The sequence below is a fragment of the Mustela putorius genome, unplaced genomic scaffold (genome assembly GCF_011764305.1).
Source record: "Mustela putorius furo isolate JIRA1106 unplaced genomic scaffold, ASM1176430v1.1 tig00000698_pilon_pilon_pilon, whole genome shotgun sequence".
In the NCBI taxonomy this organism is placed as follows: domain Eukaryota; kingdom Metazoa; phylum Chordata; class Mammalia; order Carnivora; family Mustelidae; genus Mustela; species Mustela putorius.
The window spans coordinates 1200839-1219618 of NW_025421449.1; the positions used below are offsets into that span (position 1 = coordinate 1200839).

At 55.2% G+C, this 18780-nt stretch overlaps 2 protein-coding genes across 5 annotated transcripts in view; one reads left to right on the forward strand and one right to left on the reverse strand.

The window, feature by feature from the left end:
• HK1 (hexokinase 1) overlaps positions 1 to 2443 on the forward strand; it is a 78404-nt gene extending 75961 nt beyond the window's left edge. For both annotated transcript variants that reach the window (XM_013044273.2, XM_004769544.2), the window contains one exon: positions 1545 to 2443. In XM_013044273.2, the coding sequence (XP_012899727.1) occupies positions 1545 to 1689 (145 nt within the window). In that variant the 3' untranslated portion in view covers positions 1690 to 2443. The remainder of the gene's footprint in view (positions 1 to 1544) is intronic.
• A 555-nt stretch (positions 2444 to 2998) lies between these two features.
• On the reverse strand, positions 2999 to 17130 carry TACR2 (tachykinin receptor 2). 3 transcript variants are annotated; one of them, XR_006607697.1, is made up of 6 exons: positions 16165 to 17130; positions 11680 to 11874; positions 8006 to 8159; positions 6589 to 6785; positions 3751 to 4337; positions 2999 to 3395 (listed from the first exon to the last, which is right to left on the reverse strand). XR_006607697.1 is itself a non-coding variant. In XM_013044274.2 (5 exons), exons 1-5 carry the CDS (start codon positions 16554 to 16556, stop codon positions 3356 to 3358), a joined length of 978 nt encoding a protein of 325 aa, XP_012899728.1. In that variant the 5' UTR covers positions 16557 to 17130; the 3' UTR covers positions 2999 to 3355. The 3 variants fall into 3 exon arrangements, 2 of the variants coding, with proteins under 2 accessions (XP_012899728.1, XP_004769595.2); XM_013044274.2 differs by lacking the exon at positions 3751 to 4337; XM_004769538.3 differs by having other exon boundaries at positions 2999 to 4337.
• Positions 17131 to 18780: the final 1650 nt, after the last annotated feature.

Genomic DNA, 18780 nt, shown 5'->3' on the forward strand with positions numbered 1-18780 from the left:
TGTTTTTTTTTTTTTTATAAAGATTTTATTTATTTATTTGACAGATCACACGTAGGCAGAGAGGCAGGCAGAGGGGGAGGGGGAAGCAGGCTCCCCACTGAGCAGAGAGCCTGACGCGGGGCTTGATCCCAGGATTCTGGGACATGACCTGAGCTGAAGGCAGAGGCTTAACCCACTGAGCCACCCAGGAAACCCAAGCGGCTCTGAAGTTTAACTGAGATCCTTGGAGAAGAGTGGCTTTGCTTGGTTCAGCTTACACTGGTGGCATAGATTTCCTTCTCCCCGCTCCTCCTGTGCCCCTCTCAGGTCAGGCAGCATCCACGGGGAGGGTGGGTGTGGCCTTACTCATCAGCCTGGGTAGCTGCAGCCCGGCCAGGAGGCTGAGTTTGGTAAGCGGGGAGAGGCAGTGGGGACGGAGGGAGGAGGACGCCTTGTCTTGTTCACCTGCTAGATCAGTTTCTCAAGAGGCTTCAAGGCAGGAAGAGGAGCGGGGAGGTGCCTCCTTATGGTCAAGGGTCTGACACTGTGCTCGGCCCCGCCGGCTCTTTGCTTGACCACATATCCCAAAGCTTGGCTCTTCTGAATGGAGTGACCCTACTATTGTCTAAACTGCGGTGCTTTTGCCAGTGAAGAGACTGCCGCTACTAATTACACTGGGACCATCCCTGGTAATCGGGGCCATAATGTCACTCTCCTTAAAAGCAGCCTCATGCAAACCAATGTGGGCATATGCTTCTTAGCTCATGGCCATGGCTGGGGAGGGAGCCAACTGCTGTCTGTCCCGGTCTCTCCACCTTCACAGCTGTCCTCTGTGTCCCCTGGGGCAGCACACCGGTGGGGCTTAGAAAGCTACGCTCTTGGGCTGTGATCCCCGCACCATCATTTGGAAGCCGTGCTCAAGTGCCCCACAGTCAAGTGTCCTTGTCCTCATGGCCGATGGCCACGGGCAGGGCTGGAAGGTAGTATAGAAGTGTTTGGGGGGAGGCCCAAGCAGGGCTCCGACAGCGGGCAGGTGGGCTCACCCCTGAGAGCTCCATTGGTCTGAGCTGCTTCAGCCTGGCCATGTCTTACTGCCCAAACACAGTGTGGGGACCCAGAATCATCTGTCATTGAGGGTCTCTGTCACCGGGGGCCTGCCGCTCTTGGCCTTGGAGGCCAGGTGTTGGGCCATGGACAGTGATGGACTGGGGACCTCGAGGGGCCGCAGCTGAACTGACCCGGCACTGGGCCACACGCAGGCGCTGTCACCCTTCTCCGTATTCTGTTCCCCAGTTGCCTTGGGCTTGGGGGATGGCTGGGTCTGAGCACGTTATTCCTGGCCTGGCCCTGATGAGCCTTCTGGTCACTTCGGTTTAGATTTTCAGCTGTTCCTCCCTGCCGGAAACTGAGGTGATGGGATCAGGGCAGATCCAGTGTCCCCCAAACCCTTCTCTAGAAGCCCCTTGATTGTCCCCTGTCATTAGGGTCCTGAGCCATCCTCTCGTGGGCCCGGCGTCTCTTCACATCTTCGCCACTTACCCTCCTCTGTGTGTTTTCTCTCTCAGCTTCTCCAGAATCATGTACCAAACCGTGAAGGAACTGTCACCAAAATGTAACGTGTCCTTCCTCCTGTCTGAAGACGGGAGCGGCAAGGGGGCTGCCCTCATCACGGCAGTGGGCGTCCGGCTCCGGGAAGAAACGAGCAGCTAAGGGTCCCAGTCCCCCGGCCTGCTGCCCCTCCGGCACGTCTCTCTTCGGGCGGCTACCCCTGTCCCTCCCAGCGAGCTGGGCCGGGAGCCGCCGGCGCCAGAGCCCGCCATCGCCGCGGCGGGGAGGGGACGCAAGCCAACTAAGGCGCATAACGTAGGGTACAAAATAGAGCGTGTGCTATTGATAATCTCTCCCCACTCCGGCCCCCTCCTCACCCACCCTGCCACTCTGCATGATCCGATTTCAGCCCGGTCGTCCGCTCCCCACGTGTGAAGTTTAGTGGCGCCCATTTCCGGTTTCTGCATTCGTCCGACAGAGTTATTTATTGGCCCAAGATGAAAAGTCACGCCATCTGACAGGCCGCCTGGGCCTCCACAGCCCGTCCTTGGGGACTCCTCCCCCGTGGGAAATGTATTCTCACCAGCAGACACTGCCGGGACTCCTCCTCCCAGGGGCATCCGAGCGGCTTCCTCCCGCCCCAGCCCCCACTGCTGTCTGGCGTCCCGAGGTTCCCATCGCGACGTGTCCATGCCACTGAATCGTGTGTCCGTGGAACTGGTCAGAGCCACGCTGTGACAGTCTCGCCTTCTGTCTGTCTTGGGGGTGCGAGGGGAGGTGGGCAGTTCTGCGGGAAAGTGTCTTGTCTCCATTTGGGTGAAAGGAACGAAACCAACGAACAGTGCCCTCCTTGGAAATTCCCCATTGCTTTTGTGAGCCATGTTGTATGACCTAGTAAACTTTGTACCAATTCAAAGACCCTGAGTGATGCTTGCTGGCTGGAGGTGGGGAGGCCGTGCGGGGATGCCAAGGAAACTGAGCCCTGGGGGGGTCCTGGGTTGGGAGGCTTGCGGGGGAGTGCTTCAGCCCCCGGCCTTGGTTGAGTACTGTAACTTCTCTGTTCTCCGCAGAGTGTCAGCGAGCTAGCGTTTTCCAGCCCCCGCCTGGCCAGTTCCCTGCTGTAGCCCCCGGGTCCCACCCCCGCACCTTTAAGAAGGTAAAGTGGTGGGAGGCCTCTGGGCTCCCAGGGGCTGTTTGGGTTTAATGAGAGGAGAGTGGGCACTGGCTCTCCCCAGGTAGACGCCCCCCTTCATCACCTTCTGCCAACTCCCAAGGGACCAGAGGGTGTAGACCCCCGCTCTAAGGCGGATGAAGTCTCAGGCAGCCCAGGGAGCAGGTTGTCTGCACTGTCCTCCTCTCCCCTTCGAATGAATCCCTTCTGTAGGAAACTGTGCCTCCCCTGACCCTTTTGTCCCCCTCCCACCCCACAGCCCGCCAGTGGATCCCACATCAGCCCACTTCCCATGTCCTGTGCGGTTTAAGGCCAGAGTCCCTTTATTGGGCACCGCGATCTCTGAGCGGGGGCTGGGCGCACCTAGCATTAAACTCTCTTGCTGTGCATTTACAGTGTCACGTGGTTCTTCTGGAGGGGCAATGGGGCGTGCGAGGTGAGGCAGCAAGTGGGGAGAAGTGTGTCTTTGGGGTGCACCAGGCCAGGCCTGGAGCTCTGCCGGAGTCGCTTCCTGCCCGCCACCTTCTTGCTGCTGGAGTGAGGGGGACCACTGCTGCTTGCGCCCTGGAGGCATCTGTGTAGCATGGCTGGCTTGGTGGGGATAAAATTCACGCCTGCTGGTTCTTCAGCACTCCACGCTAGTTTACAGGCCTCACTTCAGTCTTCCTCACAGCATTCCTGTGAGGCAGTTTTGCCCCTGGGAGTAGAAGAGGCAGAGAATCAGAGTGACTTGGCCTAGGCAACACAACCGAGACTCCTTTTGACTCTTTATCCACCTTCTACACTGAGCTGGGTCTGAGTTCAGATGCCCACGCAGAGAAGCCCCAGGTCAACTCACAGCTTTCCAAAATAAGCCGCTCCCTCCCCGTGTCTTTGGCCTAATACTAAATCAGTATCATGGCTGGGTGCTGTCCGCAGCTGTGTTCTGTTTGGTTTCACCAATAATTATACAAATGTGAGCCAAATGTAACAAGTCTGGAAGGCTCACAGATTTGGATTTCTGGTGTGTCTGGAAGGATCCGGAAGATCTAGCAACAGTGGGTGCCCATTACCTCATGACAACCTTTGTCCAGAGGTGGTCAGCTGCTGTCCCCTTTAGATGCGTACGCCCTCCACTTCATACCGTTCCCTGTTACCCCAGCGCTGGAAGTCACTCCTTGAGTTGTATGCCCCAGGAAGGTGTCTGAGCTTGTGACTCCTGGATTAGATAACTGTTCGCTCACACTGTCTTCCTGGACTGTTACTGGCTGATGTGAAGCCCCATCAGAGAGGGGGCTGGGCCCTCTTAGAGTTCACATCTACTTGCCGCGCTCCTGGCCCATCTTGTTTTTCCGCGGGTGTACTGAAGGCTGGAGGATGGGTCAGACTTTCAGACTGGACCTCTCCACTGGCTACTTCTCCAAGGGTGCCAGGCACAAGGCTTCAGGGTTCAGCAGGTACCCCATGTTGGGGACCCCTGGCCTGCCCATTGGTAGCCTAAGAGGGGGCGGTATCCCCGGCCATGAAAAAAGTCTCTTTAGTGTGACACCGGTTGGCCCTCATGGAAAGGGATGGAGTGTGGGTCAGCTCAAGCTTATCCTCCTTAATGGGTGTGACCCACGGGCAGCAGCGGAAAGCAAGCCGGAATCCAGAACGAAACCTAGGAGAACAGGGGGTCACCTTGAGCAGACGGGTGAGGGGGACAGTCTGGGAAGTCCCCCCACCTCCAGGAGCCGATCTCCTCTCCAGAGGAAAGTCATCCTCTCAACCCTGTCTGTCATTGTTCACTGTGCCTGAGTGGATTTGAGTTTTGGAAATGCCCAGAAAGAATCTGGAGCTAAATCTAATGAGTGAGGCGGGTGATTAAGCCTAATTAGACCATTTGTTATCACAGACAGAAAGAAACCAAATACAACTTAAAGAAATAACAGATTTTCTTGTTTGACTTGTTCCTTGGCTTTTAAAGGAGTATTCTAGAGGCTGAAGAAGTTTGGACTTTGGCCATGTTGGGCAGAGTAAGGATGCTCTCCCAAGGGGGCTGCTTTGAGGGAAATCATGCACAAGGAACAACTACATTTTGGTATATTTGTTTAAAAAATAGCTCTCCCCATGGCCGGACTAAATTAGAAGGTAAATTAGAAGGGGAGGCAGATGGCAGTGGAGGAAATGGCCTGGGAGAAATAGAACACTGGCTTGTCAGGAGCAGAGATCAATGGGACCCTTGGTGACAGCCACTTGACTGTTCCCAGGGGACAGAGGTTCCATGTTCCAGAAGAGCAGCCCTGACTTTGGTTCCTCACCTTGCAGCTCTATAAGATTCCATGGTGTGGCCCAACAAATGCCTCTCTTGTGGGAGCTTCACGGCCTCTGCTGTTCCCTCTGCTGGATGCCTTTCCCTACACAGCTGCAGGGCCCACTCAATCCTCATCTGTGCTCAAAAGAATCCTCAAGAAGGCCAACCCTGGCCATGCTATAAAAGTGCTTCCCCTGTGCCGCCGCCTCCCCCCAGCACCTCCTGTCCTCCCATCCCCAGCTCTGGTGTTCCTTTTTTCTGTAGAACTTACACCTAATACACTATGTGGTTCATCCACTTGGTGGATTCTGGAATTATTTCACAGACTCTCAGACTCTCAGGGACTGCGTCACTGGGTAATGGGAGAGAGCCCATGCACAGACCGGGAGTGCTGGGGGCCCCTCCCTGACTATGCCAGTTTCTGGGTCCAAGTTCTCCTAGAAACTACATCAAGAGAAAGGTGTGATGTGGGGTCAAGGTTACAGGCCTTGGAGTTCCATAGAATCCTGGTTCCACTGCTTGCTGTATGAGTTTAGGAGTGTTCCTTTCTGGGGCTCAGTTTCCTCAACTGTAAAAAGGGATAACACCTCCCTTCCTCCTATCATCTTCTTACCTCTCAGGAGACAATGGAAGTTTCTAGCACACATTAAATACTCAAAATTTAAAAAAAAAAATCACAATTCTTTCACTTTCTCCTGGCCTGGCCCAGGTGGCTGGAATATCTGGGCAACAAAGATCCTAACGGCATGATGAGTGGCCTGGACATGTGGGCAGGCGGGTGATAAAAGGCTTGAACACAGAGGCCCATGGCCAACCTTATCTACATGGCTGTCTTGTAGAGACCAGGACTGTGTCCACCTCTCATCTCTAACCTGACCTCCTTTTGGGTTTCCTGAAGGCTTCCACCTCTCCAGGTGCCCCAGAGCAAATGCCAGCCCCTCTGGGGGAATGCTGATTCTCCAGAAGTATGGGCTGGGACAACCAAAGGCGTCTGAGGAGTGACAGCTTGGTTCCTTCTTCCCTGACTGTCTCTGCCAAGGTCACACTCTTCAGCTGTCCCAGAAATCCCCGTGGCAGCAGGAAATACCCTCTGATCTCCCGAGGGAGCAACCTGCTCCCTTACCAGTCTTGCCCCTCACTCCCCCATGAGTGCTTCATACTGCTGGGGCTGGTGGGGTCACCTGGCTCAAGGAAACGTCTCATTGTGGGAAGCTCTTGAATATGTCAGGACAGAGGAAGTCCCGCCCTCCTTTACCAGGCTCCTTCCTTTCTCCCTCTTTGTCTGTCCTATGGCCTCTCTTTGACCTTGCTCCTCCCTCCATCTCTCTGTCCCTCCCTTCTCTCTTCTCCTGGCCCCAGATGTAGGCCCTGAAGAGAGGGCAGGAACAGATGGATGGTGACAGCTGTGGCCTGGGCAATGGGACAAGGCCTTGGGGAGGAGGAGGGGGCTCGAGCTGGGTCCCCAAGGGAGTGAGGATTGTGCTGTGGGCTCAGTATGAGGACAGCAACCCATGCGGGGGTGGAGGGCACAGGCTCACGCTGTGCCAGGGAGCCCAACTGGGGCCAAGGCCACGGGTCCCTGAGGGCCAAGGAGAGGGGGACTGGGATGAGGGCTCACCGGTGGTTGAGGCAACAGTAAATGATGGGATTGTACATGGTGGAGCTCATGGCCAGCCAGAAGAGCGCCAGGTACACCTGCTGGATGAACTTGTGGTAGTAGATGTCCTCTTGGAAGTTGCCCAGGATGAAGTAGAAGTGGTAGGGAAGCCAGCAGATAGCAAACGTCACCACCACCAGCACCATGGTCTTCACAAACTGGGCCGGGAGAGCCTCAGGTCACACCTCAGCCTGGAAGCAGCATCCCCTCCAACCTCCAAGAGTGGCGGCAGGACGCCCCTCATCCCTGGGAAGCCCTCAGTCTCCTGGAGCATTCATGGTCTTGACCCCTAGGCCCTACACCTCTGCCCGAACTGTTGTTCTTTCTTTCACATCCTTACTCCTTGAAGCCCAGCTTGGGGCTGCCTCATCTAGCTGGTGTCCCAGACCCCTTCCCTCAGAGCAGCTCCCCTTCCTGCAGAGTGGGTGAGCTCCTAACCCAATTCTTGGGGGATCCCCTATGCCAGCTATGGTTCTCAGGTGCCCCTCTCTCCATCTGTCATAACCCTTCTATCCATGGGTAGTAAGACTCTAGTCCGGCATCCCAGCCTCTGCCCAGGAGCCAGCACCCTGACCTGTCCCTCTCAAGCCTGGTCTCTGCAGGCTCAGTACGCCGTGAGGAATGGAGGGCAAGCCAGTGATGGCAAGTGGAGACCAGCTCGTGGTGAGAAGGGACACTCAGATGGTGTCCCATGTCTGCCTACTTCCCTGAATTGCCTTATGAAAAATGCCCAGTAGCAGACATGAAGCCAAGAGGGGAACCTCATACTTGAGATTAACCATTACCTTCCTTGGACTCCTAACAAGAAGGGCACGGCAAAGATAAACTTTCCCGAGAAGAGAGTAGAGGAGGTCTGAATCATAGAATGCTCTATCGGGACCCTTGGAGGGCCCCAATGGCCGGGAGGAAGGACGACACTGGCACTTGGGTTGGAAATCGAAGGCAGACTGCGTGCAGCTGGACTCCACGGATGGGAGCTGTGCATTCCAGCATTTGAGAATTCTCTTGTAATTCTATACAGAAGCCTCCCGGAGTTCCACAGGGCTTCTTAAATTCAACATTCCAATTACGCAACATGTCTTAAGATTTTGAGATTCAGTCATTCTAAGATTCTTCAGAATACCTGCAATTCTGTGGGGCTTTAGGATTCTCCAAACATTCTGGGGGAGTTCCTTCCATTTCGCATTTGGCCAAGGGCTAAAGTGTGACCTCCTGGGAAGAACTCAGGCTCAGGCGGGGCTTTGCACTGGGGGAAGTTGGGATGGATCCCGTGCTCACCCGTACCGCCAGAGGGGCGGGCTCCCGAAGGGCGGTGCCCTGAGGCGGGCCCCGAACTGACCCCGCCCCCCCGCCGCCGAGCCCCGCCCCCGGCGCGCACCTTCCTCTTGGCCCGCAGGTGGCGCAGGCCGGCGCCGTGCATTTGGTGCTTGGGAACCTCGCGTCTCCAGAGCTTGAGGCCGATGACACTGTAGGTGAGGAGCATCACCACGAGAGGCAGCACGTAGATAAGGACGATCACCGTGAGGTGGTACCTGGAGGGAAAGGCAAGGGCCTGGGCATGGGACGGCCAGGGAGCGACTTCTGCATCTGCCAGCGCTCAGTTTCCCTGTCCCCGCTCGCACCCCTGAGCCAACTCTGGCCGGCCACCCGGGGCCACCTCCCAAGGCCTTGATTTAACATAAAGGGGTGGGGGGGACAACATTGGCGAGCATATATGCCCAAAGAGGGCTTCGCCTGCTGCAAAAGGGACACCTGCTTTATCTGTGTGATTCTCCAGATGATAGACAAATACTACCGAAAAAGGAAATAAATAGGAATGAAAAAGTTAACCAAAGAGTATATTTGTTTAACATTTAAAATGCCATTAACCACAAAGGAGGAAGTAAAATGACTAATTCCATTCTCACCAATTCCATCACCATTCCATCCCCCGCGGATATCCTTACCAGGGAACAGGCCAGGGGCAAGAGTTCCAGGCAGTACAGGATATGGGTCCTCTCTTCCTGCCAATCAGCATTTGGTTGGGAACACAGCTCACAGCTGCAGGCTTTCTCTCACACCACCTTAGAGCAAGTGGCCCAGATCACCCTGACAGTCACTCATCTAGTCCCTGCGGAGGACACCTTGGGCTGTGTGGGGCGGTTTCCTTTCCTTTTGGAAACGAAATGTGTGTGCTGCCCTTCTGGTTTCTGAGAGATGCTGCAGCGGGGACACCTTGTGAATGAGGTGAGACCTGAGACCTGCGGCCCTGTCACATGGCTTTTCTCTAGGACGGCTGAAGTGTTCCCAAGGCCCCATGATCAGTGTGCCAGACTTGCTGGGCCCCTTTTCCAGAGGAGCTGCCACTCAGAGGGGGGGGGGCAGGGGGCTCCAGCAAATGTCTTCCCTAAAGCCTGGGTTGAGAATTCTGTTTGCTTGCTCTTTGGGCAAGTATGCTAATTACAAAAGGCTTGTGGGCAGGGGTGCTCCTAGATGCCCAGATCCTCATCTAGTCCGGCTGTGGAGCAGGTAAGGGCAGGGAAGGGCAGTGAATGCCAGACCTCCCTCACTTTACCTTCGTTGTAAGGTCACAGAGTGTCTGAGTTAGATAGACCTTGAGGATCAGCAGAACCACCTGCCTCAGTGTCCGGAGGGGGAAAGTGAGGATCAGAGAGGTGCAGAGTGTCTGTGACATATGAAACAGCTCCAGAGATTTAATCAACACTCAAAGGATTTCCCTATCACTGAAGGCCAGCTCTGTGAAGTCAGAACTGAGTTCTCTTTCAGGCTCTCACTTCTAAGTGTGACTTCAGGGTGCGCCCAGGTGTCTCAGTCGGTTAAACGGCAGCTTTTGGCTCCAATCATGATCCCAGGGTCCTGGCTGGGCTTCTCGCTCAGTGGGGAGGGTGCTTCTCCCCTGCCTGCGGTTCCCCCTGCCTGTGCTTGCTCTCTTCCTCTCTTGCTCTATCTCTCTGTCAAATAAATAAAAATCTTTATTAAAAAAAAAAAGTGTGACCTCAGGCAAGTCTGACCTGTCCCTCGGTCTCAGTTTCCCCATTTGTAAAACAAGGAGGTAATCACTAAGATCCTTCCCAAGTATGAGTGACATTCTTTCCTTGGGACATGGTTCAGTATAGGAATTCACTTGGGCCAGGTTCCTATGCAGAAATGAGCACCAAGGAGCCCTGGGGATCATCTGGGGTCTGCCACAAATAAGGACTGCCTCCTCTCAGAGCCTGGGCGTTTTTGTATTTTGATTTTGGGGGTCTATGTGCGTTTTCCTGGACAGGGCGTTTGTAATTTCATCAGGTGCCTACACACCCAGGATGGGAGATTGTGAGAATGCAACCCCCTTCCAGATCTCAGAAGCGCCTCCAACAAAACCAGCACATTTGCACACATAAAACCAGGCTTTCCCCATACCCTCGCAGAATTCTAGGTAACACCAAAGTATCGCCTTCCTAGCTCAACGTCTGCCCTCCTGTTTTCCCTTGGTGCCTGAATCAGGGTTGGAACTCACCATCCCCGCAAAACTGGTGCTGGGTCCCCAGAGTTATTTATTACTGATCCACCTCTCAGGGAGAAAGGCCTGTAATAAGGTGGAGAAACACTGCCCCTCAGCGGTCATCCATAAAATACTCTGCTCTCCACACGTCCCCGAGCCTTCCCTACAAGGCCACTAGCCTTGGAGCGACCAGACCTTCGGAGCAGGGTGGGGTGCAGAGGGAAGGTAGAGACCCGGCAGGACCCGCCCTCGAAACTCATCAGTCCCCAGGAACGGGCTTCTCCGGCTTCTTCCGTAGCACTGAAGGCCACGCAGCAGCGGGACCCTCTTCTGGCCGGTGCTCGGGGCAGACGGAGCCGGTGTTGGGGGATGGGGGGTGGGGGTGAGAGGGACGTTGGGGGAGGGGTGTTCAAGGAGGCGGGGCCTGTGTTGTTGCGGTGACCTGGCCGCAAGGCGCCCACAGGGGGCACATCCACCGGCCTCTGGCTGCTGGGTCTCTATTGGGCGAAATGGGCCACCTCCAGGTTCGCTCTCATTTGTTCCCTGCTTAAACTACCGCATACTGGGTGCTCGTTCGAGGCCAGGAGCGGCGCTAACGGCTCAGTGGCCTGGCTCACCCATGCTCGCAGCACCCCCCAGCGAGTGGTCTTAGGATCCCCACGTGAGAGGGGGGCCAAAGTGACTACGAAGGGTCCTCCAGCCAGCAGGAGACAGAGCAGGACTCCCAAGGACTGCGTTCCAAACCTCAACCAATTGTTGTCCCTCTGCTAAATGACCTAGTCGCATGCCTGGGCATCCGGAAGCCAGAACGTAGCAAACCGAGGCTCAGAGAGGAAAGGACTTACCCAGGGTTCCACGGTGGCCAGCCCAGGTCTGAGTTCTTCTGCCTGGTCCTCAGCGGGAGACCGGCACAGGCAGCTTCCAGAAAACACCTGCCCTTTCCGCCTCAATACACTGACCCTCTGTGGCTGAACATGTACAGTGCCCTCCCCCGTTTAAACACACCCCCTACACACATTTCCACACACCTGTGAGCACACCCATTTCCACGGACATGCTCCTGGACCCTCTCTCACACACGTGCACACACACGTGGGTGCATCCTGGCCGCTCAGTAGTACCATATGCATACCCTCACCTAAGGACGTCCCTGTCCTTATCTGAGTGGCGGGGTGGCGCAGAAGGGGGTGGCGCTCCAAAATGGCTCTGCCCAGATTGAAGCCCTTGCGTCACCACCTTCCAGCTGTGGGACCGTGGGTGTATTACTTGGTTTCTAGTGCTTTGTTTTACTCATCTGAAAAATGGGAATCATAAGACCTGCGTGCCCCATAGTGTTAGGAAAACTGATTGGCTTCGTGTATATAAAGCCTGACTCTCAGGAAGGGCTAAGTGTCACTTGGTGTACACATGGACTCACATAATCCCAAACACCCTCAAAAATGCACGTGCACCCCCAAGTGCATATGCACAAGCACGTACATTCTCAAGCCTATGCACCTGCACATACACATGAACACAGACGTGTACACACACACACACACTCATGCTCCCCACCCCCCAGGCCTTACAAAAGGAGCGTCTTGCGGCCGTTGTCCTCCGGCCAGACCACGACACACTTGGTGGCACCTCGGTCCATGGTGATGGTGGAGTAGAAGCACTGGGGGAAAGCGAGGGCCAGAGCCAGGAGCCAGATGCCAGCGATCACCGCTCTGGTGCCCAGGGCCGAGAGCCGTGGCTGGAAGGGGTGGACAATGGCCACGTACCTATGAGCAGAGGGCTGTGTGAGCTATGGGCATCCTCCCATCAGAGCAACCCCCATCCCCTTCTCCAGGACCCCGTAGTCCCACTCCCCTCCACCCCCCACCACTGCTGGGGACTTGCAGAGAGCTATCCAGGCTGGTGACTCTCCCACAGCCCTAGCCCCTGAAACCCCAGCCCAGGCCCACCTCACCACCTCCCTCTGACATGAGAGAGTTGTGCGGCCACACTGGAAGTCCTCTCAGGACATTTGCTTGAAGCTCAGCCCAGCTGAGCCACTTGGCCCTATGCCAGCCCCGCTTGTGCGCAGAGACCTCAGCAGAAGCAGACAGTCTCCCGGACAAAGCCCAAAACCAGCACCGCCCGGCTTTCTATGGTGGTGGACATGCTCTCTGTATGTCCGGTTCTGTGCAGAAGTCACTAACCACATGTGGCTATGAACCCCAGAAGCATGACTAATACAACTGAGGAACTGAATTTTAAATGTTCATTAATTTAAATGTAAATAGGCACATATGGCTCTAGTTACAATATCAGACAGAGCAGGTCCAAACCTTCAAACTCAGCGTTCAAGGCCCTCTGCACATGGCCGATGCACTTTCCAGCCCCCTCTCATTGCTTCCAGCACCTTCCCTGGCTCTCTCTGGTTAGGGAATAGCCCTGCTTGTGGGACATTCGGGGGCGGGGAGCAGCATTTCTTCCCCCTCCTCCTGGAATTTCTCCTTTCATTCTGGATTCATTAAAGTCCAAGTGAAAGGCCACCTCTTCCAAGAAGTCAGCCAGAAACAGCTTGTCTCCTCAGCCCCTGCCTCTCTCCGGGGGAACCTGCGGGGATCTGGGCTGCTGTTTGGCACCATGCTGCCTGGTGGCCGAGTATCTCAGGCAAGGGTTAGTCTCTCCCTTTCTTGTGCCAGGAGACAGAGGCTTCCAGAAGAGGAAAAACGAGCTTGGAAGAGGCAGCGCTGGCTCTGAACTGAGTTGCGTGGCTTGCCTCTGCCCCCAGGACCTCTGAAGCCACTGTGGGAATGTTCTGCAGTCTCGTGGGGCTGAGGCCTCATGGGTTGGGACCCCGACCAGGGATGGAGAGCTGGGGTAGCCACTTGCTTCCCAGGTCAAAGGACCCGAAGAGCTCTATCCATTAAAGACCCAGGACACGACCTGTGCCCCCATACGGCTTTAGTTGCTGCCTTGGAAGAGGAAGCGTTTGGGATTAGGTTGGGGCTCTTTTTGTGTCATGGACCTGTTGGCCATCCAATAAGGTCCATGGGCCCTCCACAGATTACGGTTTTTATAGGAATAAATTACACGAGATTAGAGAGACAACCAGCTATCCTAAAATACAGTTATCCAAACATGAAGTAAGGATGCCTGGGTGGCTCAGTCAGTTAAGTATCTGACTCCTGGTTTTGGCTCAGTTCATGATCTCAGGGTCGTGAGATCAAGCCCCGTGTTGGGCTCTGCGCTCAGTGCAGAGTCTGCTTCAGATTCTCTCTCCCTCTCCTTTCCTCTCTCTCTCTGTTTCTCAAATAAATAGAATCTTTACATATATATAAAATAGATTTGGGGCAAAGCAAAATGCACATTTCTTTATCAACCCACTAAACAAAAGGATCTAGCAGGAGGTCTGGAACCCATGGTAATTTTTAAGTAGTGATGGTTACTGGCGATACTTGGAAATTTCTGCACAGCAGAGGTAGCTCTGATTTCTTTCGGTGACATTGTCCCAGGCACTGCTGGGGTCCCAGCAAAATGTGGTGTGCTGCCTCTGTTTATAATGGTGATTTTTAACTCCAACAGAAGCTCTTAACCCTTGGGATTTCTGTGCACAGTTCGTGGTCATGGGTAACGCGCGTCTAGGCTAGATGATTGTTGACCTTCTCCCCGAGACACTGATCTTCTCCTATTACTGTAGCTGGGCTTGGGGCCTGCTCCAGACCTCGGCAGTCCTGGACCCTGGACGAGGGTCTCAGCAGGGCAAGAAGAGAGGCCATTTTCCTCAGTGCCCTTCCCCACAGATAAGGCAAGTGACTAGTAGGTCAACTTGGGGCTTGGGCTCCCTTGTTGTTCTAGGAGGTGGGGCGGGAAGGAGGGGGAGCTTTTCTTCTTACCCTGCTGGTGGAGGGGCAGGTCTGGGACTTTGGATTCATACTGATCTAAATCTGAATCCTGACTAAGCTACATTCCAACAGTAGAGTCTTAAACAAACCACCCGAGCCCCCTCGAGCTTCTCTTTCCTCTTCTGTAAAGTGGGCAGACGGTCATTTGTGCACCTGTGGCTGTGTGGAAGGGCAGCGAGATGTTTGAGAAAGGCTTGCAGACTGGTGGGGATTAGAGTGTGAAAGCATGGTTAGTCCCATGTATTTATTCCCTTTCAATCCACCAGAAGTGGCTTTCGTCCTGGATGATGCCTGGGCCTTCCTCTCTGGGATTGATCCAAACCTTGAGACGAGGACTGGACAATCGGATGTCCTTGCCCTGCCCTGGGCAGTTCACATCCTGGTGTTTGGGGCACAAGAGGAGCACTGACTCCCTGTGCCCTGAGCTCTTCCACACTGTCTCTTTGAGGTTAGCCTGCCTTGGGGCTCCTCATGCACACCAGGCACGATCCTGCCATGGACCTTTGTTGCTGCCGTGCCCGCCCCCTGGAATGTTCTTTTCCCGCAGCTAATGGGGCTCACTCTCTCTCTCCCCTCCTCCTTCCATCTTCGCTCCAATCCTACCCCATAGAAGGGCCGGTTCCATACCCTGTCTGGCCCTACGGCCTGCCCCCAGCCTAAGACACAGCCTGGCCTCTCGGGCCCCCTTGCCCTTCCCTGGTATCTTCCCACAGCACTCATGACCTCAAAATACAACATACCATTTCTTCATGCACTTATTGTTTAAATCCCTACCAGGCAGGTGTCTTTATCTGTTTGTCTCCCCAATGCCCAGAACAGGATCTGTACACGGTGGGCATGGAACCGTGGGAATGAAGAAATGAACGGATGCGTTCTCACTATTACCACCCCAATCTCTGGACACCGTCCTCTCCCATCCAGATTATTACCAGCAGCCTCCTGCTTGGTCTCCTGGCTCCCACCTCACCCCCTCCAGTCCGTGTGCCCCCCACTGCCCCCCACACCCCTTTAAAATGGAAGTTCCACGAGGCCTGATTTCCAGGACTATTTTTCCCACTACATATATCCCCCCAGTGCCTGAAACAGAGGGAACACTCCAGTACTTGTCGAGTGAATGAAAAGGAAATATTAGTGGACTTGCCGAAACGTCCAGGGGGACTGAGGTGTTGCTGGTGGGGGGAGGGGTTGAGGTCGGATGAGGGATGTGCCCTTCCTGAGAACAGAGAGCTCTGGGTTCTGGGCCCCTGGCCCTGTGCCCGACTTGCTGGCAATCCTACTTGTCTTGATCCTCATGTCCCAGGTACAAACACAGAAGCGTGGCCCACACAAACGGTTTTCACACTTCTCTTTTCATTTTTAATGGATAGAAATCCATTTCTCAAATTTAGGAAAACTCCATAGAAAAACAGCCCAGAGCAGAGAAGCCAGCCATTACGTGTTGTTGGGCCACATGTTGGCGGGGGGATTGAGACTAGGGGGGGTTATGGGGGATAGTGGGGCTCATGCTGCCTCAAACCATCCTGACAAGGGGTCTGTGTCTCTGAGGGTCCCAGGCCCGTCCCATCTCCTACACGCACCTGGTGTCTTTCTGTGTCCCTTTTCATTTGCTGTCTGTCTCAACTGGACTCCCCCAGGGTCACACAGTCCCCTTCTGAGTCCAAACTGTGCCCTGCCGGCCCCAGCCAGCTTCAGAAGGACTGTACATGGTCCACGGATCCCTCAGCACCCTGAGAACAGCATCAGGAGAAAACTGGACCCATTATAATTATACAGTAACTATATGCAATATTCAATTCCCCCATATCCTCTACCTAGGAATAGGAAATCAATATAAACAATTTCCTTGTAATGAAAGACACCAAAAAAAAAAAAAAAAAAAAAAAAAGATCAGCTCCAGAGAAGAACATTCCAGTAGGTCCCTAAACACAGCCGCTCTCTCCCTATGGCCTTGAACAACTGTCCAGTACTAAGTTCTTATGTCTAACCTTAGCTTTGCCTGCCTTGGCTCCACAGTCTCCCGTCCTCCAGAGGCATCCTCTTGGATCACAATGTGGCCGGGAGGCAATTCCCTGAGCTCTACTCTTAACTTGCTGTGTGACTGCAGGCACGTCACCAGCCCTGTCTGAGCCCCAACCAAGTGAGACCCTTTCCCCCAGCTCCCCCACGGCCCCCTCTTGCCTTTCAGCGGCGATAGCGGTCATGGAGTAGATGCTGACGAACATGGCCATGATGGGGAAGAGGTTCTGGAAGTAGCAGAAAGCTCGGCCAAAGTACCAGATGTTGTGGCTGGCGTAGACGAAATTGAAGGGGGCGTTGAAGGTGGCCATGCACAGGTCAGCCAGGGCCAGGTTGACAATGAAGTAATTGGTGACTGTGCGCATTCTCTGATGGGCCAGGATGATCCAGATGACTGTGGCATTGCCCATCACAGCCACCAACACCAGGGCCAAATAGGCGGTGGCCCACAGTGCCAGCTGCCAGCTGGGCATGGAGAAGGCTGTGACGCCCGTGGTGTTGCTCTCAAGGCTGGACGAGATGTTGGCGTCAGTCACAATGACATGGGCCCCCATGGCTGTCCCTGGGTCTGGGACAAGTGGCCTGCTTCCTCTTTCCTCCTGAGCCCTGGTGCCCTGCCTGGATGTGCTACGGAAGAGAAATCCTCTTGGCTGCGGGAGTTTGTGGGGGAGAGAGGAGTAGGTGCAAAGCCAGGCACTCGGGGAGACAGGGGTCACTCCCAAGCTTCAGGTGAAGGCGAGCTGGGCTGAGTAGAGCATCGGGTCCAGAGCCGTTCACCCTTCAGACTCCCATGTCCTGGCCAGACTTCTCAGATGTCCCATGGAACTCTAGAATCCAAGACACAGTTTCAGAGCAGGGAACATCGTTGTCAATCATCAATCAACTACTTTCCTGCAGAAACGAAGGACAGATTCCAAAAGGGGACGTCCCCAGCCCAGCTCATTCAGTAAGTGGGTAACAAACCAGGACTCCAACCCAGGCTCCTCCATTTTGGAAACGTTCTGGATCAGATGAGCACACAGCAGCAGCCTTTGGATTCCACGGGTCAACAGCACAGCGGGCTTTCCTCCAGGCTTTGGGGAGCAGGCTGGCCTGCGGTCGGGGACACGCTCACCATTCTGCTAACTGCCAGCCCTCGGAGCTGCTCTCCCCAGCAGGGTGCTGAGGGCCTTGGCAGGGGTTCAGCTCTAGCTCCCGCCCCTCGTCCCACCCCCTGCTTGGATGGCGCAGCCTTGACTCTCGAGAAAAGATTTAGGACTGGGTGCCAGAGCAGGGAGAGATCCAGGGGGAAGAGGGGACGGCAGGGGTGGGGGCTGGCATGGAGGCACCATCCTGGGGTGTGGGGGTGCGTGTTTACACTCTCGGCCAGCCCAGGCCAGGGGCCGCATCTAGAAAGTGATCAGGAGCACACGTTGGGAGCTGGGCTGGGGCTGAGACTCGCTGTGTGATTCCAGGCAAGCCTCTTAAGGTTACCGAACTTCAGCTTTGTCATCTGAACAGAGATAGGACACATCAGGGCATATCTCACAATGTGTTTACGAGCTTTAAATGAGATAACGTACGCCAAGCCTAGTTAACATGGGGAAAAAGCAGGACAGGGAGTTGTAGCCCCAGAGGGGACCCGGTAGTTGGCTCAGGGTTCGGCAGGTGGGAGAAGACAGAACTCAGAGTGCTTCTGGCAAGTTCTTGGGACAAGGAGGGGGCTTGCTGCCTCTTCTGTGAACCCCAGAAAGGCCAGAGGGCTGCACAGGCGTCTGCTCTTGGTGGTTCTCTCTGTGCCTGGGGTGGGGGGGGAGCGGGAGACCACGCGACGCTGTGTCTGAGCCACTGTGGGTGGCTGACGTGTGGAAGTGCACACACCCAGACACGCGCACCTGTGCACACCTGTGGGGGTGCGGACCCTGAAGGTAGGGGGCAGTTTCAGCAGGGCAGGGTGTGGCCCCCATGACAGCAGAAGGGGGCTCTCTGTCACCAGCTGGGGCAGACCCATGAGGCTGCTGCACCCAGCGTGTGTGGTCTCGGGGGATCCAGCCTTGCCCCTTGAGGGTCCCTGCTCCTCGCCTTGGCACCTGCACTGTGGGGCCCTCCCAGTGCCGGGTCCGGACACAAGTGGCTTCAGCCCCAGCCAGGTCAGGGGACAGAGGCCTGTTCCCTCTCTGGAGCTGGCCACCTACCTCCAGACGTCTGTCCCTTCTGGATGGGCCTTTGCTCTCTCTGGCGATGACAGCAGCACCCACTCAGTTTGCAGGCTTGTTTCTGTCTCCTTTGTCTCTTTGCTGTTCTGTCTCTTGCTCCCCAGCAGCCAGAATTTGCTGATCCTCAGGGGCAAGCACAGTGCCGGGCTGGGACCCTGAGAGCACATCATCAGGTCCAGAAGTCCCAAAATAGCACCTGGTCCCCCTCCCGTGACAGCCTGCCACCTTCCATGGATGGGGATTCAACTTTGGAACTATTAAATCTAAGGGTTTTCATTCACCCCTAAATCTTGCAGCTTTGCACCTGCGTCCTTGCTTTCTCAGGGCTGACTCGCCGAGTCCATCACTAGACAAGCGTCTGGAAGGTTAGGCTTTGTGTTCATAGGAAAAGAACTCTAAGGTCCTTTAGCTCTTCTGGACAAATGAAGCCTCCAGTTTGCTCATGGAGGTTTGTGTATGGGAAGGACACATGGCAGGAAAGGCTGACCATGGGTTCTGGCCAATCGGCGGAGCTGATTCTGATCTTAGAGGCAAGGGTTTAGAGGGTGTTAGAGAGCGCTTCGGGAGCTCCCCTGGGGAAGGA

Bases quoted from the DNA above. Each gene is read 5' to 3' on its own strand.
- TACR2 (XM_004769538.3), bottom strand. From the start codon at position 16,556: ATGGGGGCCCATGTCATTGTGACTGACGCCAACATCTCGTCCAGCCTT. The intron at 8,160-11,679 runs GTAAGGCCTGGG...CTTTCCCTCCAG, and splicing joins GGCCGCAAGACGCTCCTTTT to GTACCACCTCACGGTGATCG. The intron at 6,786-8,005 runs GTGCGCGCCGGG...CTCCCGGCCCAG, and splicing joins ACCTGCGGGCCAAGAGGAAG to TTTGTGAAGACCATGGTGCT.